This window comes from Hordeum vulgare, chromosome 5H (assembly GCF_904849725.1).
Source record: "Hordeum vulgare subsp. vulgare chromosome 5H, MorexV3_pseudomolecules_assembly, whole genome shotgun sequence".
Taxonomy (NCBI): Eukaryota; Viridiplantae; Streptophyta; class Magnoliopsida; order Poales; family Poaceae; genus Hordeum; species Hordeum vulgare.
The window spans coordinates 526,498,071-526,524,307 of NC_058522.1; the positions used below are offsets into that span (position 1 = coordinate 526,498,071).

Below are 26,237 nucleotides of genomic sequence, written 5' to 3' on the forward strand. Positions count from 1 at the left end.
AGAGAGAGAGGGGCGGGTATGGGCTCACGCCAGAATGTGTGATGGGCCCCCGACCCGATACTAATACATGGGCTCACTCAAAGCCGACCCTGGCCCAGATTCTTTGTGTTTTCCAAGGATGCTAATCTATACTACTAATAAAAGATCAAACGTAAACTTTCCTAGATACACACAGCTATTACCTCACAAAAACAAACACCAATCACCACCACACAATTAGCCAACAAATAAAAATCTAACGGCTTTCCACCATCCACGCAGCACCACCGTGTGCATTTACCAATTAAAGTAAGGCTGACCGTGCTCCACCTCCTCAAAGGAAAATGAACACCTCGTCAATTAGGAAACTGTAATCACGAGTGCCTATCTAATCCCACAAAATCAGCACCCCACCTCCCACTCGCCCGCTCGCCCACCGCTTGCCTCGCGTGGCCGTCGTCGTCGCTTGACGCTCGCCTCGCGCCGCCGCCGCAGGAGGCGGCCGAGCAGCCATAGGGGAACGGCGGGCGGGCACCATGGAGCTCTGCTGCCCCCGCCCCGCTCGGCTGCCCCCGCCCCGCTCAACCCGCTCCGCGCGCGCCCCGCACGACCGCCGCCACTCCGCTCGCCCCACGCAGCGCGCCCCCGCTCGGCTGCCGCCGCTCCGCTCGCCCCGCGCCCCGCACAGCTGCCGCCCCTCCGCTCGCCCCACGCCGCGCGCGCTCCGCTCGCTCCGCGCCACGCGCGCCCCGCACGGCCGACGCCCCCGCCCCACTCGCCCAGCACGGCCGCCGCCACTCCGCTCGCCCCGCACCGCGCGCGCCCCGCACGATCGACGCCCCCGCCCCACTCGCCCCGCGCCGCGCGCGCCCCGCTTGGCTGCCACCGCTCCGCTCGCGGCGCGTCGCAGAACTCGCTGGGGAACAACCAGGGTGCCGCGGATCCGCCGTCGGAGACGCTGCGGCTGCTGCAGCTGACGATTAAGGAGGAGGACGACGCCTCCAGCAAGCTGGCGCAGCCGATGCAACCCTCTCGGCAGGAAGATCATCACAATCTCAACCCCAGACTGCAAGTACATGTGGGGAATGTGGCTGGCGGCGCCCAAGCGTCACAGCAGTCACTCGGTCATGGAATGCAGGGAGATTGTGGGGGAGAAGTGACTGATGTTGCTAATGCATTGTTCAGCAATCAGGTACCACACCGCGCTTGATGTATCCCTTTTTGATGGTCCAGTGAAACGGGTTTTTATGTGCCATCATCAGTCATGTGGATGAACTTGTGTGTTAGGCTACTAGGACTTTCTTACTGGCTAAACGCGTATTGTTGGTACATGTACACCTTCAAATGCTGGTTTGGCAATTACGAAGAATGTTGAAAATGACGATGAAGTTGAGAAGGCCTCTTCCTTCTCACTTTCAGGAGGAACAACTTCTATCAGTACCGATGCATCTATCAGTACCAGAATGTTTCCCTTCTTTATCCATTGGCATAGCGCGTAGATGTTTTTTTAAGGAATTTTGGTTAATATCGCAGCAAAAAAATAATAAAAATTTCATAAACTGCCACATATTGTGTAACTGAGAATCAGATCTGTTCTGGCCCCATCCGCCAGTGCCACGGTAAGCAGTTTTATTTTTATTTTTTTTGCTTGCATGCTTCTGTGACGGTCACATGCTGCTGGTGGCCGGTAGTTCAGCAATCTACACTCAGTTTCATCTCTAGAATTATGAATTCGTCTGAGTTTTACTTTTATGCTCAATGTTTTCAGGAAGATAGATTGCTTGCGCTAATTGAAGGTGTCCTTGCTGCAAACATATTTGATTGGGGGTATAAAGCTTGCGTGGACCTTTACAACCAAGGAACCATAATAGAAATTTATCGCATGAGCCGCAAAAAGATGCAACGTCCTTGGCGGGCAAGTATTCCAAGTCTCAAATTCAAATGTTATTGCAATGCACGAGTTACCCAAATTATATTTTACGAGTTATACTAATATATGACCAGATAATTGTAATGATGGTATCTTTTGTTTTAGATTGATGACTTCGATACGTTCAAAAGTAGAATGCTTAAGAAGGATCAACCATACAAAAGAGCACTTAATTCTGTTGATAACGCGGGTGCTGATGTGGTCCTTGGAATGCTTCCTTTAGCACGAGAATTTCTACGAGGTGGGGTTGAGGTATAAATTGAGAGTATGAAAATAAGAACACATTTTGCTAGGTTTGCAACACATTATAGTTTGAATTGAAAAGAACAAACGCTCTACTGTTTCAAGAGATTGCATCATGGACCGGAGACAAGCAGTATATTGCATGCCATAGTGTGTAATTTGCATTCATGTTGTCCTTACTTGAAAATATAGACTGTATGCCAGATCTGGAAATTTTATTTTATTTGCATCAACCAGACTGAAAGACTGAATGCCGGAACTGATAGAAAGATGACTTCCCCAGTTTGAGCAACGTTGTGAAATAACCATTCAATGATTACTCTTTCTACTGCTACTCAGACACTCAGCATAAGCTGGTAACCAAATGCTGATTCCGCAGGTAGTTCTGGTTGCAAATTCGTTGCCGGCTTTGAACGATATTACGGCTAATTGTTGAGGCATAGTTTATGCCTAAGTAATTTTGGTGATTGATGACAGTACCGTACAGGACTAATCTTGTGTGTCAAGGTTTCAGGTAACACTCGTCAACGGCACAAGACGACTCGTCTCCTCTCTTCCGGAACGGAAGCACGACGCTCTCTACGATTCTCTTTATTTGAGTCATAGGAAAGCCGTACTATTAAGAGGGGATCCGTAGTGGAAAGGTTTGGGTGGAATCTATCTTTACATACGCACACTTCACATTCTCCCTTTCCTTATCTTTTGGAGCGGCCCTCGCCTATTCGTCTCGACTATCTCTGCAAAATGGTCCCCAGCGGTAGTACCGCTGGTGCCAGCGGTAGTACCGCTGGACTGCTAGCGGTAGTACCCCCAGCCAGCGGTAGTACCGCCCCTGGTCAGCGGTAGTACCGCTCCAGGTGCTTTGTTCCACCTACCTAGCGGTAGTTCGTGGACGGACCCTTTTGCGAAGACTTTCCCGGCGGTAGTAGTGCTTGTGCACTACCAAGGGGCCAGCGGTAGTACCGCTGGAGGCCCAGCGGTAGTACCGCCATGCAGCGGTAGTACCGCTCCGGCACAGCGGTAGTACCGCTGGTACTCGGGCAGACAGTGGGAAAACAGTCTGATTTTCCCCCCACTATATAAAGGGTCCTTCTAGCTGAGGAACCCTATCTCTTACCTCTCTAAGCTCCATTGTTGCTCCACAAGCTCTAAAGTGCCCGATCTCTCTCCCTAGCCAATCAAACTTGTTGATTCTTTAGGGATTGGTTGAGAAGGCCTAGATCCACACTTCCACCAAGAGAAAAGTTGATTCCCCCACCAATCCCTTGCGGATGTTTTTACTCTTGGGTGTTTGAGCATCCTAGACGGTTGAGGTCACCTCGAAGGCATATTCCATTGTGGTGAAGCTTCGTGGTTTAGTTGGGAGCCTCCAAGCTTTGTGTGGAGTTGCCCCAACCTTGTTTGTAAAGGTTCGGTAGCCGCCTTCAAGGGCACGTATAGTGGAATCACGGTACCTTGCATCGTGCGAGGGCGTGAGGAGAATACGGTGGCCTTAGTGGCTTTTTGGGGAGCATTGTGCCTCCACACCGCTCCAACGGAGACGTACTTCCTGTCAAAGGGGAGGAACTTCGGTAACACATCCTCGTCTCCATCGGTTCCACTTGTGGTTATCTCTACCCTTTACTTTGTATTTGCTTATGCTTGTGACTATATCTTACTTGTCTTAATAGCTCTTGTTGTTAGCTTCTATAGGGTTCACCTCATTGTCATATTATTTGTGAACCCGTATAGGGTTTACCTTAACTTGTTAAGATTAATTAAAAAGTGGTCGTTGTCTATTCACCCCCCCCTCTAGCCAACCATATCGATCCTTTCACTAATGAACTTCCAGAAATTGTAGTTGAAGCTGCAAAGGTACAAAGTGAATGGAAATTTGTTCTCCTAGACCATCCTAGCTGTTTTATCTACTCATGCATCTGGCTTCTGCTTTATTGGTTGTTATGTGTCGCGGCACTGTGGTATCCTTTGGAAAGCTGCAGAAGCAGGCGGACTGATGGCCCATGCTATGGCTGGCATCCAAGATGATACCAAGGATGAACCGGCATCAGTGCCACTAATGGTCGTGGAGAATGGATGTGGCAGTCCGTGTATTGATTTCCGGCAGGTTAGCTCGGAGCTTGCAGCTGCCGCCAAGGATGCTGATCTGGTAAGGGGACTTGTTCTTTGAGCTGAATGTATTTCCTTGTGTGCAATAATCAGCTAGGGAGTTGTTTGATTTGTTGGTTTGTGCTGTGAACGTTATGCAGTTGATCTTAGAGGGCATGGGGCGGTCACTGCATACCAACTTGAATGCCTGTTTCAAGTGCGATGCTCTGAAGGTACTTCTTTTCTAAACCGCTGATTTGTTTGATGTATGGTGACAAACTTGATTGGCAACTTTCTTCCAAGATGATGTTAAGGGAAGTCTTGCAACTATCAAGTTATTATGTTTACAACCTGTGATTGGCAACTTTCTTCCAAGATGCATGGCTCCTGTAGTATCCTCTCAGACAATATAAAAGCTTTTGCTATGCAACTTCATATAACATTTCAATATAAAAGCGTGATTTTGTCTGTTGTTTCCATATTGAACTTCTCCACCAGCTCTGATATGTGAAGCATCCTGTCAACCTAGCTGAATCATACATAAAACTGCAGATTATCTCTTGGCTATAAATTATGCACCAAGCATCTCATTTGGTTTTGTTCCTTCTCAACCTAATGATTGCAACTTCGAGAACAGGTATAGCTTATGTATACTCTTGGGGGTTTAATCTCTCTAATCAACTATTATAATAGAGCACAACCAAGGTACTAAATCATGCAGGGTTATATGCAGATTTGGCTGCCATTAAATGATGTCTGTACGACAGGCGGCTCCGGCGAGTCGGATGGACTGCGGCGGTTGCTGAGCTTCTCCATGGCCTGCTGCAGTTCCTAGGAGACACAACTTCGAAGGTGAGGAGGAGATATATAGAAGAACAGAGGGAAGGGAGAGGAGGAAGGGCAAGGGCATGGCGGCCTTGACGGTGAACCTCCGGTTGCGACGGACTCTGGCGAGAGGCGGCGCACCGCGTACGGCACCGACGCAAGCCTACGGGGCGGCAGCGGCAGCTTGGAGCTGTGGGAGCTCGGCCTTTTGGATCGCATGCCAAAGGTTATGCATATTGGGTACGTTTTGGTTGCTAGCAAACCTGTCCATACAAAATATGGCCATGATTTATCCTGCTGTTGGTTAGTTCTGAAGTATTACCTATAAAATTAGTGAATATTTCTATTTTGAGGCCATATGTATTTTGATTCTGTCAACACATTGAGATCCCTGTAGATAGAAACATAAGAACAGGGCTGGTCCTCTGATTATTAACTGTAGGCCTTCAACGCCCATTTAGGTTTGGGAGGGGTAGTAGATTTAAGTTAAGAAGAACATAGTGAGTGATGATGACAGTTAAGACGTGCGTTGCACGTGCCTGCGTACTAGTTGTCGTAACGAAGCAACTAATTAGTGATGGCTTTTTTAAAAGGAGAACGCTATGCGTCCGCCGGATGATTTTAAAAATTATCCGTCACCTAGATAGCCGTCGGATGCCGATCTAACGCCCCGCATCCCCGCCGCATGGTTAGTAGTTATTTCCTGAAATGACGCTCGAGTTGCGGAAACTTTCGCTTTGTTGCAAGAAATAAAGTTTGGATCCGTTAATTCCTGAAACAACGGTCGAGCTTCAAAAACAATTTGCTTGTTGTAGATTTTTTTTTCTTCGTCTTTCTGTAACATAGGTATTTTTACAAAGAATTTTTTGCAACAACGGTCGAGTTTTAGGAATTTTTGCAACGAAAGTCACGTTGCAGCCGGGATCCATGCTCAACGGAGAGTCAGGCGCGGGAGCAGGGACGCATCTCCAGCGAGGCAGAGAAGCTCCCCGTCGGCGGGAGCTCGCCGGCGTCCGCGCCGCATACCTTCCCATTCGCCGCGCGAGGTGGGGATCCGGCGATCCGGCGAGGGGCTGGATCTCGTCGGCGAGGTGGGGATCCGGCAAGCTGGCGAGGACCAACGGCGGCGGCGGTTCGGCGGACTCCGGCACGCTCGTCCCCGGTAGCAGAGGAGCCACGACGAGGAACCTGGAGTGCTCCAGCTCCAGCCCCCGTTCCTGAAACAACGCTCCAGTTTTTGAAACAACGAACCAGTTTCGAGAAATGATTCATGATCGAGGCGAGATCCAACGGACGAGCGGGCGGTGGATGAATCAACCGGATCAGCCGGTGGGACGTAATCTTTTCCCTTTTTAAAAGCCTTTAAGCGAGCACTCATACGCGTCGTCACTTGACGCGTTTTCAGCCACCGTCACTTGGCGGCGGACGGGCGGACGGGAAAGGAAATGAAGTGACGGTTGGACGTTCGCGGGCGGCGGCTGGTTTTGGACCAGATGCATCTCGTGATGTAAATTTGCACCGCGAGGTGTTGCATTTTACATCACGAGGAGACCGCGGTACAATTTTTTTTACATATTAACCGTCCCTTGAAGCTACGTTTTTGGCCTCAGACGGTTTAAAATTTAGGTACTTTTATATTTAAACTATTTATTGGAGTTGCTCTTAATAAGGTAAAAAAAACTCGTTATCCACGCTCTGGCTTCCGATTAGCCCCGAAGCTATTGTGTGAGCAACACACGCAGGTGGAAACGTGGCGGCGACGCCAGCCTCCCGACCGGACGGTGCGACGGCCGAAAGGCGCGAGTCTGAATCATTTTTCTCTCCAATCTTTTATGGGACGTCCCTTTCCCTTTGCACCGGCCAAGAGAAAAATGATTAGAGACGAGACGTCCAGTTCACGCCGGCCCACGCGACAGTTCTGTGCTCTGACTTGTGATCAGTCCCCAAGCTATTCTTTGGTCCGGTCGTGTCGCCTGATTTTTAGCACAGCTTCCAAACACAGCTATTCGACGAGGTTTCCGCGGGTCACCAGGGCCAAGCTTTTTCATGGATCCGCAGTCCACGTCAACCTCAAAGCACCGGGACGTACGCCACAGTGGTTGACGGCGGCGAGGCCTTGCAGGAGGTTGCATGCCGAGCCGTTGGAGCGGCGGCAATGGCGGGGGTTAAAAGCTGAGCTTGGCTTGGTGAGAGCATCTCGAACGTTGCGCGGGCGTAAAAAAGAATTTTACAACATCGAAATAGTCGGTCTTGTGTGCAGCTTGAAAGTTGGCTCCAACAACCGTTAAAAACTATATAGCGCCAGAGCCGCTCCAACAGGCGCTGCAAATAAATGACGCGCGCGAACAACACAAACAATATACATATACTTTAAATAAAATTAAGAAGATCAAACCCATATAGTTCGTAGATAAACTACTTCTCGTTGATAGTTCACGTAGATTAAAAACATACATAATAAATATTGATAAAAATTATTCCTCGCCTTCTTCCTCTCACGCGCTGGTGTCCGACTCCTCCTTCGTGATGAAGGCGTCAGCCCACCGTTCATCATCGGAGGACCAAGTCGACGCTTTCTTGAGCTTCATGTTAAAGAGTACGGCTTGCTTTCGCATACGCCTGTCCTTATGATAGGGGGCTCGCTTAGTCCTCCTCTCCGCCTTCCTTTGCATGAAGAATGCGCGTTCGTCAAGGACGTCCTGCGGAAACTGTTTGCGCCACGCCGCTATGGCGGCTCGTTCATCTCAGCTATGCCGAGACGGTGCTCCCGCCTCCGGTTCTGGCGACGGTCCTCTTCGGTGACAACCCGCGGGGAGGCGCAAGCCGCTGCGTCCACTCCCACGTCATCACCTCAAGGAAATTCATGTCCCTACGAGGCCGATTGAGGCGCCACGCCACCGCGTCGTATGCACGGGCAGGCTCGCCGTCTGTGTCGAACGTGCCGAGGCCGAGGCGCATGTCGTTGGAGCGGATCTCGGCGTAGGAGGTGCAGGAGGGGCGCTCGCGGACACCGTGGTAGCTCGAACTTCCCCGACGGAGCGGCGGCATGATGGCGCGGCGGCGGCGAGGAGAGCAGAGATGAGAAAGAGTGGTGGGAGGACACGTGGCGAGGCACGGAGCGGTGGGAAGAGGCGTGGAGGGGCGCTCAATTTATAAAGCACGTCGAACGCCACGCGTCAAAACTAACGCGCGCCGGGTCGTTTTTTCGCACGCGCAACTTTTTCCTGCGTGCCTAAATCTCCCGCGTCCACTGAAACGTGTGAAACCGTTCCGCACGCGCTAAAATCAATATTTCTCATGGGCGTATATTTTTTACTGCCGTCGTTGAAGATGCTCTGAGTGTTAATTTAGTTGGACGTGAAGCCACAGGTGTGCCGCTGCACCAACGGAGATAGCCTCGATCGAGGACATTAGAGCAATAAAACTGATCGAAAGAGGGGATAGGAAATAAGCCCTCAGATTTCTACATCTATCAGTTTGAACGAAAAACCATCCACTAAGCTACTGGCATGAAAAGTTAAGGCAGAGCACCGCCTGTCAAGGAAAAAGAATACTACTCTCTTCGTTCCTAAATATAAGTCTTTTAAGAGATTTCATTAGGCGTCTACATACGAAACAAAATGAACGAATATACACATTAAAGTATGTCTATATACATCTGTATGTAGTCCACTAGTGGAATCTCTAAAAAGACTTATATTTAAAAACGGAGGGAGTAGTAAAATAGTCTGTGCGATGTTATAACTAAAGAAAAAAAATACCACACTGCTCGAACACAATAACTATGAGTCCATGCTCTTTCTTTCAACACATGGCATCTTATTTTTGTTGCCCCATGTCCTTCTTTCCACAACGTGTTTGGGTGTTGTGAATCTAAATGTGTCTATTTCTTGGTATAAGATGAAAAACCTGCGTTTTGCTTTCAAGTTTTGGCAAGACGAGCATGTTGTCATAAATGTTTTTTCTTCATCTTCAACTCTGGTTTTATTGAGGTGTTCATTCTCAATCCGGATAGGTACCCGTATGAAAAAAGCGGATTATGCGCTATGAATTAAATTTTCCCTTTAAGTAGTATTTTAAAAATGATCAACATGTAAAATAACATCATATTCAGATTGTACACAGTTTTCTGATGAAACTCCACATATAACATGTTAAATTTCAATATGAGGTTAAAAGATACGAATATCTTAAAAAATGTATTGCAGGTTGATTAACCTAATTATCACCGAGTTTTCTGCAAAAGTAAAAAATCAGACTTAAAACTAAAATGCGGGCTGATTATTAAAAACATCAGGGAGTTTTCTGTCAAATAACATAAGAAACTAAGAATACTTTTATTTATTTTTTAGTATAGGTATAGAGATCTAGGTATTAAAAAATGGGGCTGAAGGGCTCAACTAAAATCCGCGTTTAGCATTCTCTATGTTGTGTAGATAGTTTATGCGAAACGACCTCAATAATTTTGACGGTTTCTGCAATTCCGTCTTTACCTAAGTGTATGATTCAAAAATACTTTTCTAATCCCGAGCTCATTTGAGCTCGGATAAACAGCAAAAACTGCACGTCCGAAAAAGAGAGTCATTTTCAAGAAGTGATTAAGAAGAGCACAACATCATGCAGGTCCATTGGATAAGAGCCATCAAAATGTAATGAAATATGATTGGATGGTCTAGATAAAGATATCTCACCCTGTTATTATTTTTACTAAAATCAACCCAAAAAAAATAGAAACTTGAGATAATCACTTTGGACGACTTCTTCCAAACACAAGGCAGGAGGACGTCCTAGCCGTCGCTCTAGTCGCCGTCACCGGGGCCAGGGAATGGCTCTCCTTTTCGCCCGCCCCCTTTCGGCTTTCGGTGGCACTCCGGCGGGTAGATCACCACCATTCGCCAATGGGGAAACGGACCGGGGCCGGGACCGGGGAAGAGGAGAAAGAAGCCACCGGCCGCCGTCACGGGACGGGGTGGCCGTAGCGGTACCGACTTATCCCACCAAAAAGGGCGGCTTGAACCAGCTCACGCCCCCGCGACCGACCGCCACCCCACTCCGACCCCTCTCGCTCCGCTTCCACCACCTTGTATATTCCTTTTCCCCCCTTCCTTCCTCCCCTCCCCTCCCCTGCTCCGCTCTGCTTTCCTCCTGCCATCTCACGTCGCATCGCTAGCTTCTACTCCCTTTCCAGTTGTACTTTCGCGTGCGCGTTCCGACAACTCCAGCTCCCGCTCGCGGGATCTTGTTTGCTGCTGTAGCCTGTAGGAGCAGTATTATTTAGCTTGTTTGGTCCCGTGTGCTCGCATGAGCGGAGATTCGCCGGCGTCGGCGATCGAGCTGAGCTGAGTTCGTCGTCCGTGGACTCAGTTTGTGAACATGGTCAGCCTGCTTTCTTCCTCGATTCCTGCCAGCTTCTTTCACGCCGGTGAACGACGGCTGGTTTGGTTTCTTGGCCCAGCTGACACGTTTCCTGTTTCTTGGGCCGGCAGGGGACTCCGGTCAACATCATCGTCGGCTCGCAGGTGTGGCTGGAGGATCCCGACGAGGCCTGGGTCGACGGCGAGGTCACCGGGATCAAGGGCGCCGACGTCACCGTCGCCACCACCAATGGCAAAACGGTGAGCCACTCCGCAGTCCCCTGCTCTCTTCCTCTTCGCTGCTCTTTACCGCCCAGTGTTCTGCCAAGGACACAGATTTCAAATCAGGCTCTAGTTCGTCCTAGCAACTAACCGTGACCACCAACTGTTCGTCAAATTGCTTCAAAGGAGCCGCCACCGCGAGTTACTGTTGCTTTCGATTGCCAATCGATGTATGCTGCTTATGACATGAGCTTTTGAATCATTCCTCAATGGGTTCAGGTTGTGGCCAGTCTCGCGAGCATATACCCCAAAGACACCGAAGCGCCCCCGGCAGGAGTGGACGACATGACCAAGCTCGCTTACCTCCATGAACCGGGAGTCCTGCATAACCTTGCCTGCCGGTACGGCCTTAACGAGATATACGTGAGTAATCCAGGGTAGTCCATCTTGATGTTCTCTCCCAGTCAAGAACCATTTCAGCTGATTGTCTGACACTGGTGACTAATCCGATGACAGACGTACACCGGGAACATCTTGATCGCAGTCAACCCTTTCCAGAGGCTGCCCCATCTCTACGACGTGCACATGATGGAGCAGTACAAAGGCGCCACCTTCGGGGAGCTCAGCCCCCATCTTTTCGCCATTGCCGATTCTTGTTACAGGTGTGTGCGATTGCAGTCTGTGGGCATTGGACAGTCAGCCAGTTCAATGTATTGTGCCTGATGTTCATCATGGCTTGATTGCTGAGAATAATTTTCAGGGCAATGATCAATGAGCATGGAAGCCAGTCGATATTGGTGAGCGGTGAGAGTGGCGCTGGTAAGACAGAGACGACGAAGATGCTCATGAGGTACCTTGCGTTCATGGGAGGAAGGTCTGGAACCGAGGGACGAACCGTTGAGCAGCAAGTTCTAGAGGTTGGAAAACACAACACTTTTGTTCATCTTCTTTCTCACTTTTTCCTTCTAGAATGATGTCCCACTAACTCTTTCGTTTCTTGTACAACACTCAGTCTAACCCAGTACTGGAAGCATTTGGTAATGCGAAGACGGTGAAGAACAACAACTCCAGGTGATTTCTTGAACTAGCAACTAGAAGTATGATTCAGCAGCAAACGTTTTTTATGTTTTATATTTAACATGTCGATGTTTTTCAGTCGTTTTGGTAAGTTTGTTGAAATCCAATTCGACAAATATGGGAAGATATCTGGTGCGGCTGTTCGCACATACCTCCTTGAACGATCACGAGTATGCCAGGTCTCCGATCCTGAACGGAATTACCATTGCTTTTACATGCTATGTTCTGCACCACCGGAGGTAATTCTTAACAAGCAGTACCTATATAGCACTTACAATATCTGCATGGTTCAAAAGACTTCTTCTTGATTTTAACTAATTACAGGATGTAAAAAGGTTTAAGGTGGGAAACCCGCGATCATTTCATTACCTGAACCAAACAAGCTGCTATGAAGTAGCTAATGTGGATGACGCAAGAGAATATCTAGAAACAAGAAATGCAATGGATATAGTTGGAATTTCTCAAGAAGAACAGGTATTTGACACTAGAACGACACTTGCATGGAGCTGGGGCTAGAACTAATTAATCTCTTTCGCTGCTCAAGGATGCAATCTTCAGAGTAGTAGCGGCAATCCTTCACCTAGGAAACATTAATTTCTCCAAAGGGAAAGAAATTGATTCGTCACGGTTGAGGGATGAGAAATCGATCAATCACCTGAAAATAGTGGCAGAACTGCTAATGTATGTCTAATTTCTTTCAGTGATTTATATTTGGTGATCTGCATCTGTATGGTATTACTCAAGTACATATTTTATCTTAGGTGTGATGAGAAGTTGCTTGAAGACTCTCTTTGTCAGCGTGTTATTGTAACACCTGATGGAAATATCACAAAACCCCTCGATCCAGATTCGGCTCTACAGAGTCGTGATGCTTTGGCAAAGACAGTGTATTCACGACTGTTTGACTGGTAAGCCTGAATTATTATATTCATTAATGCATCAAACAAGCAAAAAATATCAAGTGATACTTCTTATCAGTATTACCAGATTGCCAGATGTGTGTACAGACCAAAATATATTAATATGAATGTAGTTGGTAGAGGCTAGGGTTCTACCAGGTCTCGGACGTAGGTTGTAGGGGTGGAAGTGCGGGCTGCGAGGTTGGGGATGCCGGGGCCGGCGGTTGGGCGCCGTCGCGGCGTGAGAAAGAGAGAGAGAGGCGGCTAGGGTTTGGGGCTCCCGTCTCCTGAGGGAGACGACAACAGAATATACTGTTTATTGCCTGCTTAATATCGAAGGGGTACATGTGTTTATATAGGAGGACAGCCTCCACTAAACCCTATATAACTTGGACTCTAATTTGGACTCTAATATAACTTGGACTCTAAGATAGGTAAGATAACTTGGGCTAAGCCCGTAATTAACCCTGCCCATTGGGCCTCCTCCGTTGGTACGTTGTACCGGTCATAACATCTCTCCCCGCCTTCTCAAACAGCTCGTCCTCGAGCTGAACATCTGGAAACTGCTGGCGGAAATCGTCGAGCTTCTCCCAAGTCGCTTCCTCCTCTGGCAGGCCGGTCCACTGTACCAAGACATGCCAGACGCTGCTGCGCCTGCAGCACCTTCGCCACCTGTGCGGAAGCTGGAAGGAGGCGGCCATCTGAAGTAGGAGGAAGGGTCGGCGTCGCTGCTGGAGGGTCCCCGCGGTAGGCCTTCAGTAAGCCGACATGGAAGACGTCGTGGAGGCGAGAACCAGCTGGCAGCTCCAAGCGGTATGCGAGTGTGCCGACACGCTCCAGCACACGAAAGGGACCGGCGTAGCGAGGTCCCAATTTGCGCTTGGAGCGCGGGTCCAGAGACTGCGTGGTCCTGTGGAGGAGGCGCAGCCACACCCAATCGCCCACCGCGAACTCCGCCTCGCGATGATGAGCATCGTAGTACTTCCGAGCCAGCTGCCGTGCTTGGAGAAGACGCTGGCGCGCCTCAGCCAGAATGTCATCGCGGGTGCGGAGTAAGTCGCCCGCCGTCTCGGACCGAGCCGTCCCAGGCTCGTAAGGGAGCATCGCCGGAGGTGGGCGCCCGTAGACCACCTCGAAATGCCTGGTGCGCAGGGCGGAGTGATAGGAGGTGTTGTAGCAGTACTCCGCCCACGCCAACCAGTCCACCCAAGCTCGTGGACGATCACCAGTAACACAGCGCAGGTACATGGCGATCACCTTGTTGACCACCTCGGATTGGCCGTCTGTCTGAGGGTGGAATGCCGTGCTCATGCGGAGCTTCACGCCCGCCAGTCGAAAGAGATCCCGCCAGACATGTCCCGTGAACACGGGATCACGATCGCTGACGATGGACGACGGAAAACCGTGGAGGCGGACGATGCCGTCGAAGAAGGCCCGCGCCACGGAGGCGGTTGTATATGGATGACCCAGGGCGATGAAGTGCGCGTACTTGGAGAAGCGGTCAACTACCGTGAGGATGACGGACTTGGCGCCCACCTTGGGAAGGCCCTCGATGAAGTCCATGGAAATATCCGCCCACACCTGGGAGGATACGTCCAGCGGCTGCAGTAGACCCGCGGGTCGTAGTGTCTCCGTCTTGTTCCGCTGGCACGTCACGCACGACCGCACCCAGTCGCGGACCATCGCGCCATCACCGGGGATGTAAAAATCAGCACGGAGACGATGGAGAGTCTTCTGCACGCCCTCGTGCCCTGCAGAGTGCGCCAAGGTCAGGACCTGGTGGCGCAGGTCGCCATGGTCGGGCACGAAGATGCGGCGGCCATGTAGGAGCAGCCCCTCGTCCAAGCGCCAGGGCGCGTCCAGCTCGCCGGCGTCAAGGCGTTGGCGCAGGCCCTGCGCGTCCACGGCCGTCGAAGTTGCCCGGCGAATGTCGTCGATGAAGGCGAAAGATGGCCCAGAGCGGATGCACATGATAGTGCCAGCCATGGCGACGTCGTCCGCGACATCCTCAGTGTCGCGGCGGGACAAGGCGTCGGCGACCGTGTTGAGACGGCTGGGGCGGTACTCGACGGTGAAGTCGAAGCCGAAGAGCTTGCTAATCCACTGGTGCTGCGGAACTATGGAGAGGCGCTGGTCCAGCAAAAACTTGAGGCTGTAGTGGTCCGTGCGCACACGGAATGACCGACCCCAAAGATAAGGCCGCCAGTGGCGCACCGCCTGAACCAGCCCAATAAGCTCGCGCTCATAGGCCGCGAGCTTGTGATGGCGAGCGGCGAAGGGGCGGCTGAAGAAGGCGAGCGGTCCCTCGCCCTGGTGGAGGACGGCGCCGAAGCCGATGCCAGAGGCGTCGCAGTCCACCATGAACGACATATCAAAGTCCGGCATCTGGAGGACGGGTCCCGTCGTGAGCGCCCGCTGGAGAGCCTCGAATGCCGTAGTCGCCTCCTCGTCCCAGGAGAAGGCGTCGCGTCGAAGGAGACGCGTCAGTGGCGCGGCGATGAGGCCGAAGTCCCGGATGTACTTCCGGTAGTAGCCGCCGAGGCCCAAGAAGCCGCGGAGTGCTCGCGGTGACCGCGGGATCGGCCACGCGGCGACGGCGGCGACCTTGTCCGCGTCAATCGCTACCCTGTCCGCCGAGATGACGTGCCCCAGGTACGCGACAGAGGTCGTGCCGAACGAGCACTTCGAGCGCTTGAGGTGAAGACGATGCGCTCGAAGCTCGTTGAAGATGATGGCCACATGTTGTAGGTGCTCCGCCCAAGATGCACTGTAGATAAGAATGTCATCAAAGAAAACAATCACAAAGCGGCACAAGTATGGGCTGAGCACGTCGTTCATCAGGGCCTGGAAGGTCGCCGGCGCGTTGGAGAGGCCGAACGGCATCACCAGGAACTCGAAGTGGCCATGGTGAGTGCGGAACGCCGTCTTCTCAATGTCGTCAGGGTGCATGCGCACCTGATGGTAGCCCGAACGAAGGTCGAGCTTGGTGAAGAAGCGCGCTCCGTGTAGCTCGTCCAAGAGCTCATTCACGACGGGGATGGGGAACTTGTCCTTGGATGTCAGGGCGTTGAGGGCGCGCTAGTCGATGCAGAAGTGCCATGTGCCGTCGGGCTTGCGCACAAGGAGCACCGGGGCGGAGAACGGCGATGTCGAAATGATGCCCTGCGCGAGCATGACCGCCACCTGACGCTCGAGCTCGTCTTTCTGCAGCTGAGGGTACCGGTATGGACGCACGGCTACAGGTGCCGTGTCCGGCAGCAGGTGGATGCGGTGGTCACAGGGCCGCGCGGGAGGGAGGCCCTGTGGCTCGTCGAAGATGTCGCTGTGCTGCTGCAGGAGGTCGGCCAGGAGGGGATGTGTCTCGTCCAGTGCGGCCGCCATCAACTGGAGCTGCGGAGTCACGGCGCCGGAGCCGCCGATGCCTGTCCACTGAACGCGACGGCCGCCCTCGCGCCAAAAGATGAGGGACAGCACATCGAGGTCCCAAAGGATAGGGCCGAGAGTGGACAGGAAGTCGATGCCGAGGATGAAGTCGTAGCAGCCCAGGTCGATGCCGACGCAATCGATGGAGAACGGCTCGTCGCCGATGAGGACGGGAACCTGCCGCGCCACCCCCTGGCAAGCAAGGCGGTCCCCGTTGGCGACGGTGACGCTGAACTTCTCCGAGCCCGCCGGTTGGAGTGCGAGGCGGCGCATGGCGTCCCCGAACAGGAAGTTGTGCGTCGAACCCGTGTCCACGAGCGCGGTGAGACGCTCCCCGTTGATCGTCACCGGTAGCAGCATCGTCTTTGCCGTCTTGATGCCAGCCATGGCATGAAGGGAGACGACGAAGGCGGTCGCGTCGACCGGCCCGTAGGTCATGACGCTGGCCTCGAAGAGTGTGGTGGCGTCGAGCTCCGCGGTGAGGGCCTCCACCTCCGCGTCGTCGACGGTCTCCAAGTAGAACAGGCGGGCGCACGTATGACCCGGCGCATACGGCTCGTCGCAGTTGAAGCACAGGCCCTTGCGGCGCCGCTCGAGCTGCTCGGCCGACGTCAAGTGCTGGAAGGTGCGTGTCGGCGCGGGGGCAGCCGCAGTAGCGGCCGGCAGGGCGGGGCGTGTCGGGGTGGCGGCCGCCGGGGCGGGGCGGGTCGGGGGACGCGTGCTGCGGTCCGGGAACGCCTGCTGCAGGGCGTTGGCGCGCTGCTCATATGCGCGTGCGTAATACATGGCCGTCTGCAGGTCCTGGGGGTTGCGCATCTCGACGTCGATGCGGATGTGGTCGGGAAGGCCGCCGACGAAGAGCTCGGCGCGTTGGCGAGCCGTGACATCAGGCGCATGGCATGCCAACGTCTGGAAGCGGTCGGCGAAGTCCTGCACCGAGGTGGTGAAGGGAAGGCGATCGAGCTCGGCCAAGCGGCTCCCACGTATGGGGGGGCCGAACCGGAGGAGACACAGGTCGCGAAAGCGCTCCTACGGAAGCATCCCGCCCTCGTCCTGCTCGAGGGCGTAGTACCACGTCTGGGCGGCGCCACGGAGGTGGTAGGAGGCGATCCACGTGCGGTCGGACGCCATGGTCCGCTGCCCCCTGAAAAACTGGTCGCACTGATTGAGCCAGTTCAGGGGGTCGACGGAGCCGTCGTAGGTGGCGAACTCCAGCTTGGTGAAGCGGGGCGGCTGCTGCACGTGTGGCGAGGCCGCGTAGGTGCCCTCGTGACGACCCAGCGCGGCGGAAGGAGAGTGCTACGGCACCACGGATCTCCCGACGTACGGATCAGTGTACCCCCCGAAGGTGGGGGCGGGTGGCTGCAACACCGTCGGCTGTAGGGGCGCCGTCGTGTAGGTTGGCGTGTCGATCCACTTCGGTAGCGGGGACGGCGACGACGGCCACCGGACCTGGGTGATCGGCAGGCCCTGGGGCGCGACAGTGGCCGGGGGCGGTGGCGCGAAGGGCGCCACCGGCGGAGGCGGTGGTGGCGGGGTTGCGTACGGAGCCTGGAGGAAAGTCCGGAGGTTCGAGACCGCCAGGTTGAGGTCGCGGATCGCCGAGGACATCTCCGCCGGGGAGAGGACGGGGGTGGGTTCGGCCGTCAGGGCCGCGGGACCGGAGGCGGCCGGACCTGAGGTGGCCGGCGGCGGCGAGTGGTGCGGCGGCGGCGGCTGCTGCGAGGTGGCGGGGAAGGCGGTGGTGGTGGGAAGGTCCGACAAACTCATCGAACCCAAGCTACTTGATACCAAATTGGTAGAGGCTAGGGTTCTACCAGGTCTCGGACGTAGGTTGTAGGGGTGGAAGTGCGGGCTGCGAGGTTGGGGACGCCGGCGCCGGCGGTTGGGCGCCGTCGCGGCGTGAGAAAGAGAGAGAGAGAGGCGGCTAGGGTTTGGGGCTCCCGTCTCCTGAAGGAGACGACAACAGAATATACTGTTTATTGTCTGCTTAATATCGAAGGGGTACATGTGTTTATATAGGAGGACAGCCTCCACTAAACCCTAGATAACTTGGACTCTAAATAACTTGGACTCTAAATAACTTGGACTCTAATATAACTTGGACTCTAAGATAGGTAAGATAACTTGGGCTAAGCCCGTAATTAACCCTGCCCATTGGGCCTCCTCCGTTGGTACGTTGTACCGGTCATAACAGTAGTAAAATGCTAATAAAACTCGCAGAGATCGACCATTGTGTAATATAACGAAATCGTCCAGTGGGGCATGGGTTTCTGCCTGGGATTCCAGAGCATTGTGCTTATTCAGGAGTAGTCGAGCGTTATCTACCTAGGGGTTTTGGCATGTTCATGCCCACCTGTTTGTTCATATATCTAACTTCTTCTTACAGAAAAGGCAGTGCTCCTACTGGTTCCTATTTTATTTTTTTTGTAAAAACTAATAAATTTAGCACTTTATACTTTAATATCTTTCATCCCTACTGTATGCCATTTAACCAGAAAGGTTTTTCTTATCTGGGTTAACAGGATTGTGGATAAGATCAATAACTCGATTGGTCAAGATCCTGATGCAATAAGTATAATAGGAGTGCTGGATATATATGGATTTGAGAGTTTCAAGGTCAACAGGTTTGCCATTAGTACCTTCGTCACACTACAGAAGTGCAAGTATGATATTCAGTTTCTAGACATGATTAACTTTCTGCTCATCTGACAGTTTTGAGCAACTGTGCATCAACATGACAAATGAGAAATTGCAGCAGCACTTCAATCAGGTTAGTTAAGACATATAGGTGCTAAGAGAAAATGATTTTGAAATGTATATTTAATATCCACATAAATATGTTTATTCCTTGGGCAGCACGTATTCAAGATGGAGCAAGAAGAGTATACAAGGGATGAGATAGATTGGAGCTACGTGGAATTTGTGGACAATCAGGATGTGCTGGACCTGATTGAGAAGGTAAAGCCTCTGAGCATATCATAACTTCATAAGTTGTATGTGAACTTGAATAGATGAATCAAGTATTTACTTATCAATAACATTTAAATATTTCGTGCAGAAACCTGGAGGAATAATTGCCCTCCTGGATGAGGCATGGTATATGATATTTCGACCCAAAAATGAAGTTTCTTTTGACTTTTGAGTTATTCAAGATTTAGTTTTATGTCCACGATGACACTTGCAACAATGAAAATTTTCTGTACTATTTTTCATTTAAAAAAATACATAGGATACTTTTCATCGCATGCAAACTGAAGGCAAATGCAATTATTTGACATGCTTATCGATGATGCAGCATGTTTCCGAAGTCCACTCACGAGACATTTGCACAAAAGATGTATCAAACATACAAATCACATAAGCGCTTTAGCAAGCCCAAACTTGCCAGGACTGCCTTCACAATCAACCACTACGCAGGAGATGTAAGCATTAGTTCGGTGATAGTATGATAATTACATTTATAATCAGTAAGGACTTTGAACAAACTGTTCTACTTGATAGGTCACATATCAAGCCGATTATTTTCTTGACAAGAACAAAGATTATGTGGTCGCTGAACATCAAGCTCTACTAAATTCATCAAGGTGCTCTTTCGTCGCAAATCTCTTTCCTCCATTACCAGAGGAAAGTTCTAAACAGTCCAAATTCTCTTCCATCGGCACTCGCTTTAAGGTGTGTCATATTGGAACTAAATTTCTTCTTTAGCCTTGGAATACTCATTAATCTCTATTCTATAATACGTGTAGCAACAACTACAAGCTCTGATGGAAACATTGAGTACAACAGAACCACACTACATTAGATGTGTGAAGCCTAATACGGTACTGAAACCTGGCATCTTCGAGAACGACAATGTCTTGAATCAGTTGAGATGTGGGGTATGTATTTTTTTTCATGTTTTGTGTCACATTGAATTTATTTGAGAACTGCATCGTGCTCATGGCTCATGGCACAGGGTGTTTTGGAAGCAATCCGGATCAGTTGTGCTGGCTATCCGACTAAAAGGACATTTGATGAGTTCATTGATCGGTTCGGAGTGCTTGCACCAGAGCTTGTGGACAGGTATGGCTGCTCAAGTTACGTGAGTTGATAAGGAGATGAAACTCAAGTCAAATATATCAATTTCCCTTGTTCTGTAACTATTTTGCAGTTCTGATGAGAAGACAGCTTGCGCAGCAATATGTGATAAAATGGGATTGAAGGGATATCAGGTAACCTACAGTGAAAATGGGAAGTTGTGAAACATAACAACTTTATCCACCATATATGCATTTGCAGGTTGAAATTGACTGTGCATACCCTTTTCTTTATCAGATAGGGAAAACAAAGGTATTCTTAAGAGCTGGTCAAATGGCAGAGCTGGATGCTAGAAGAGCAGAAGTATTGGCCAATGCTGTGCGACTTATCCAGAGGCGTATAAGGACACATCTTATGCGAAAGGACTTCATTAGCTTAAAAAAAGCTTCCATTCAAACTCAGAAGTTCTGGAGAGGTATTTCTTCACTGCTTCGTTTTCGGTACTTCATGTCTTGGATATAACTCATATAAGTACTTCTTACTTAGTTCTGACTTGAGCTGACATACTATAATGAAATGGCACAGCACGACTAGCTAGAAAGCTTTTCGAGCACATGAGAAGAGTCGCTGCTGCAATTACAATACAGAAGCACACCCGTACTCATTCTGCCTGGAAAGCTTACCTGCAAATATACAGATCATCCATAACAATACAGACAGGATTACGTGCAATGGCTGCTCGTAAGGAACACAGATTCAGAAGGGAGACCAAAGCGGCCATCATCATCGAGGTATGTATTCTTATGTGAACCAAGGTACAGAGATAATTTTGTAATCAACTAAACTTAACTACTTTGTGAATCCAGACTCGATGGCGTCGACACAAAGCCTATGTTGCTTACAAGCAGCAAAAAAGAGCTTCTCTAATTCTCCAGTGCTCATGGAGGGGACGTGTTGCAAGGAAGGAACTTCGGAAGCTCAAAATGGTTTGTCCAATTTCAGATTGAGAAGTCGTACATCATTCATGTGTATTTTAATGCATTGTAAACTAAAGTATAAGCATGTAACAGGAAGCAAGAGATAATGGTGCACTTAAAGAAGCAAAAGATAAGCTAGAAAAGAGAGTTGAGGAACTCACATGGAGATTGGATGTTGAGAAGCATTTGAGGGTAACTCACTTAGATTATCATAGTAGCTGCTGTACAATTTAATATGTTGCTTGGACACCAGTGAGTTTGCTAAATTATGTATGTTGGTAGGTTGACCTTGAGGTAGCCAAGGGTCAAGAAATTACGAAGTTACAATCTGCGTTGCAAGAACTGCAAGAAAAGCTTGTGGAAGCCCATGCAGCAATTATAAATGAGAAAGAAGCTGCAAAGTTAGCAATTGAACAGGCACCACCGAAGATAGTAGAGGTGCCAGTGGTGGATAATGCAAAAGTTGAATTGTTGACGAGTCAAAATGAGGAACTTGAGGTATAAACACCCAATAGGTTCCACAACTGTAATCAAAAGGAAGATTCATCATTTTATTTTATAGTGAAATTCTCACATCCTTTTTTCTAATCCAGACTGAGCTCGGTGCGTTTAGAACGAAGGCTGAAGATCTTGAGAAGAAGCTTTTTGAGATTCAAAAACAGTCTGATGAATTGTCACGTGAGACACAAGAACGGGACTCCAAAATTAATCAACTTCAAGACATGATCTCTAGGTACTAATGAGTTCATAGCTTTGGAGTTTGGAAAAAGTCGACTTTACATATCATATCCACTCACTGATTTTTGGTATATGGTTCAGGCTTGAAACAAATTTATCCAACATGGATTCGGAAAACCACGTTCTACGCCAACAATCGTTGCTTGCATCAGCAGATGATGATAACAAGACAAAACAAATAGAGAGGTAAAATTTTACAATATGTATACCTCGTATTTCCATTCTTAACCACTTGCCTGCGTTGAAGCATCATAACTTAATACAATTAATGATTTATCTAGTCTGGAAAGCAAGATTGCCATCTTGGAGTCAGAGAATCAGTTGCTCCGCAGCAATCCTGCACCAGCTGTTCAAGCAGTTGTCACTCCTGAAGTGATTGAGCCAGCTGTTGTAAAGGTACAATTCCATTAATGGAAGTTTAATAAGATATTTTTTGGCTTTTACAACTGTATTTCAGAAGTACAAAGTTTCACTAACATTTGTGTTAAAATCTCATCAGGTTCTCGAGAATGGACACCAGCATGGAGAACCTAAAATGGTTAGTGTATGTACTATAACTCAGTGATACCCCACAAACATACTGTAAGATAGAAACAAACAATACTCAAGTAGGTCATCGGATTAATGTTCACATATGCTTTGCTTGCAGGAGGAGGTGGTTGTTCCCCCAATAAAGAATTTAAGCAAACAACAGTCGCTGACGGACCGACAGCAAGTAAGTTTGTTCTTTTAACTTCTTATAATTTCACTGTGGGAACAAGTTTCATGTATTTAATTAACATACATTGTACATGTTAAAAAAATTCAATTATTCTACCTTCACTCTTTTACAGGAAAATCATGATGTCCTTATCAAAAGTCTGGCTGAAGACAGAAGATATGACAACAGAAGACCAGCTGCAGCATGTATTGTCTACAAATCACTCCTTCACTGGCACTCGTTTGAAGCAGAAAAGACAAACATATTTGACCGTATCATCCATACAATTAGGTCATCTGTTGAGGTTGTAATTCCCATCAATAACTATACATATTTTCCTATGCAATGGCATAAGAAAGTTGGTAAGCAAGTTGTCGAGAAACTCACTAGCTGAATATATGTACAGAATGCTGAAAGTTCTGGAGAACTAGCTTATTGGTTGTCGACAACATCAACCCTCCTCTACCTTCTACAAAATACCCTTAAAGCTAGCAGTTCATCGACAAAAGTACCAAACCGCAGCAGGACCGCAACAGGCAACCTGTTCAATAGAATGGTGCAGGTAAGTTCTCCATCTAGACTTTTTCTCTGAATAAACAGAAGTTCTTGATTGAGATCTCAAATTCATTTAATACCATTGATCTGTGATCACGTTATAAAACATTAGCTTGCGTCTTGGAGTTCTGTTTGGTGGGCATCAGGACGCGGCTCCTGGTGCTCATTATTTATTTATTTGTATTGAACTGCTACTGCCTACTGCTATGTCTTACCGATTTCATGCTATGCAATTGGGAGCAAAAATGTCCTACATTTGGGGGGAAATGAGCTTACATATGCCAAAAACTGCACTTTCAGAATGCTCGATCATCATCGTCAGGATTAGGTATTTCAAACGGATATAGTGGAATGGTAGGAAGGGCTGACACTACATCAATGATAGAGGCCAAGTATCCAGCTGTACGTTTCAAGCAACAGTTAACAGCATACGTCGAGAAGATATATGGCATGATGAGAGATAGCCTGAAAAGGGAAATAAGTGCAATATTGACTCTCTGCATACAGGTACTTCAAGGCTTAGGCATCTTCATGCCTAATCGTTGTATAATGCGATACAATTTTTCTAACATTTGTCAATATTCATAGGCTCCAAGAGCTGGTCGTGTGAGAGCATCTCGAGGATCATTGAAAAGTATACACTCTAGTGCAATATCAAGGCAAGCATCAAGTGTGCATTGGCAAAACATTGTTAAGTGCCTGAATCAAACACTGGAAACAATGAACAATAATTATGTGAGTACAGCTTTGTTTTCAGTTGTCTTCCTAGCAAATACATAAAAATTTCTGAATATGCTAAAGATTTTCCTTTTTCAACTTTGATTTGTAGGTACCTCCAATGATAATTAGGAAAACATTCAGTCAAGTATTTGCATTTATGAACGTTCAACTCTTCAACAGGTACTGCTAGTCTTGTAGAAGTTCCCTCGATTTAACTCTTTTGACTACACACTGTCATGTGAAAATCATCTGTAAACGCTTCAAAAAATGGTTAGGTTCTGAAGTATAGCAAATTTTGTTTTCTTCATTCAGTTTGCTACTTCGGCGTGAATGCTGCTCCTTTAGTAATGGAGAATTCTTGAAGGCTGGTTTACAGGAACTGGAGCAATGGTGCTGTAGGACAACTGAAGAGGTGAAGTAAAAAAATGTGTGATTTCAACAAGGAACATAGTAATCAGTAGAAAGTCGACATACTAAAATGTATTTCTGTAATCCAGTATGCAGGAACATCTTGGGATGAACTGCAGCACATAAGGCAGGCGGTTGGGTTCCTGGTATGCCTGAGAAGATGCTCTTATTGACCGTTATAGATATTGCTCCATCTGTCTACAGCCGACCTACTAAATGAACTTTCATTGTAGGTTTTGCATCAGAAATCGCACAAAACATTGGACGAAATCACTGCTGAGCTTTGCCCTGTAAGTCCTGAACAAGACAAGGTTATAAATGCTTGAAATTTTGGCAAACCATCCAGTATCAAATATTTGTAATATTTTTCGCAGGTTCTGAGCATCAGCCAAATATATCGCATCGGGACGATGTTCTGGGACGATAAATATGGTGCACAAGGTTTATCCCAAGAGGTACGCGAGAGTGCTTGCTATAGAATAGACGTGCTTCAGTTCTCAAACATTAGCATGATCTGGTAGAATACAAAGATGCAACATTTTGGTTACCCCTTCGTGATTCAATGAGAGCATGCAAAACATTAACATGATGTGGTAGCAAACGAAGATACAACATTTTGGTTTCCATTTCGTGACAAAAATAGGCATGTTTTCAGGTAATTGGAAACATGAGAACAATGACGACCGACGACTCGATAACTACTCCAAACAGTTCTTTCTTGCTAGACGACGATTCAAGGTATGTTCAGTAGCAGCACAAAGATGTAACGTCTGTAGGAAGCACATAACGAAAACCCCAACAGTTGCCATTGTTCTAACACCCATATGAACGACATTGCAGCATACCGATATCCTTGGACGATATAGCGCAGTTGATGCTCAACATCAATCCAACTGACGTGGAGCCGCCGCCACTACTGCGGCAGAACTCCCAGTTCCACTTTCTTCTGCAACAGCATACTGATTGATTACATTACGTATATAAAGGAAAATACAGATAGGTACAGTTTTTGTGATGTTCCTGGGCAGTGAAGATTTAAAAAACAAAATAGGACTGCATAGTTTGGGTTTTGGTTTGCTTGCAGTTTTGGCTTGGGTGGAATGTATATTTTGAGAAAGGGAAATATAGAAGAGTTCGATAGCATTCTTTTGATTGGTATTGGTAGCGTGAAAGAGGAAACACTGTAATTCTTTCGTGAAAGTACATATGTTGATTATCTCGACTGATGAATTCAATGACAACACTTTTTGATTGTAAGTTTCTCATTTCAGCCAGCTGCATTTGGTTGTCTTCCTATCTTGTGGGTATTTCTAAGTTTCTGAAGTGTGTGTCCCCTTGTTTTGTTCTTGACTCGTCTCTGTGTGTGTGTGCGGATTAGGAGGAGACTGGCACACCCCTTCATTGCATTGTTGCAATAAGAGCATGTCCAATCGGACTGGACTAATTGGACCGCGGACACGTGGACAGGAGCCGGCCAAGCCCTATTTGTCCGCATGGACAACGGCGCCTCCCGTTTTCATGCAAATCATGCACATAGATGATTCAGTCAATATGGCACACAACCAATTCAATAATACAACACAAACCAAAATGATCCACGAGAAATAAAATTCAATAACTCATGAATAGGGATACACGAATAAATCAAGTGCTTTTTCTAGCGCTCGTCGATCTCCTTCTCTTTGTTGGTGAACCACTCCTTTGGCATGGCCATCCATGAGGCTAGTATTGACCAACATGATCCTCGACTCCTCTAGAATCCTCCCGAGTTGCACCTTCTTTCTCAAGCTCGATAGTTGCATGTGTCTTTACCTTCTCAAGTTCCAGTTCCTCCCATTTGTCCATCTTCTCCATCCCCATCACCCCCCTCTCAATCATCATCCGCTCACACACCCTTTGTCGGTCGAATTTCATTCTCTCCCTTTACGCATCTAAGAGAGCTTGCACCTCTCCTCCTTATCCTTCTTTTTCTTTGATTCCTCCTCTTTGTTGGACTTGTTCATCCACGTGGCTAACATCTTGCTCACCACGACGTCATGTGGGGCCCTATCTTTCTCCCATTTCTTCCCCCTCAAGTGCCTA

The 26,237-nt window shown here is 48.8% G+C and overlaps 1 protein-coding gene across 3 annotated transcripts; it reads left to right on the forward strand.

Moving 5' to 3' along the window:
• Positions 1-9,970: 9,970 nt before the first annotated feature.
• On the forward strand, positions 9,971-25,412 carry LOC123452217 (myosin-12-like). 3 transcript variants are annotated; one of them, XM_045128830.1, is made up of 40 exons: positions 9,971-10,438; positions 10,549-10,677; positions 10,918-11,061; positions 11,155-11,300; positions 11,399-11,555; positions 11,651-11,709; positions 11,795-11,954; positions 12,040-12,189; positions 12,260-12,396; positions 12,477-12,623; positions 18,563-18,664; positions 18,753-18,810; positions 18,897-18,998; positions 19,099-19,136; positions 19,336-19,462; positions 19,542-19,712; positions 19,787-19,918; positions 19,996-20,102; positions 20,191-20,251; positions 20,355-20,532; positions 20,643-20,848; positions 20,924-21,043; positions 21,128-21,226; positions 21,317-21,532; positions 21,628-21,767; positions 21,854-21,958; positions 22,054-22,168; positions 22,272-22,316; positions 22,422-22,487; positions 22,606-22,776; positions 22,879-23,034; positions 23,328-23,534; positions 23,616-23,762; positions 23,857-23,927; positions 24,060-24,159; positions 24,245-24,301; positions 24,389-24,445; positions 24,530-24,610; positions 24,811-24,893; positions 24,996-25,412. In XM_045128830.1, exons 1-40 carry the CDS (start codon positions 10,436-10,438, stop codon positions 25,120-25,122), a joined length of 4,677 nt encoding a protein of 1,558 aa, XP_044984765.1. In that variant the 5' UTR covers positions 9,971-10,435; the 3' UTR covers positions 25,123-25,412. The 3 variants fall into 3 exon arrangements, with proteins under 3 accessions (XP_044984765.1, XP_044984766.1, XP_044984764.1); XM_045128831.1 differs by lacking the exons at positions 9,971-10,438; positions 10,549-10,677 and having other exon boundaries at positions 10,947-11,039; XM_045128829.1 differs by lacking the exons at positions 9,971-10,438; positions 10,549-10,677; positions 10,918-11,061 and having other exon boundaries at positions 11,142-11,300; positions 22,272-22,310.
• The last annotated feature ends 825 nt before the right edge of the window (positions 25,413-26,237 follow it).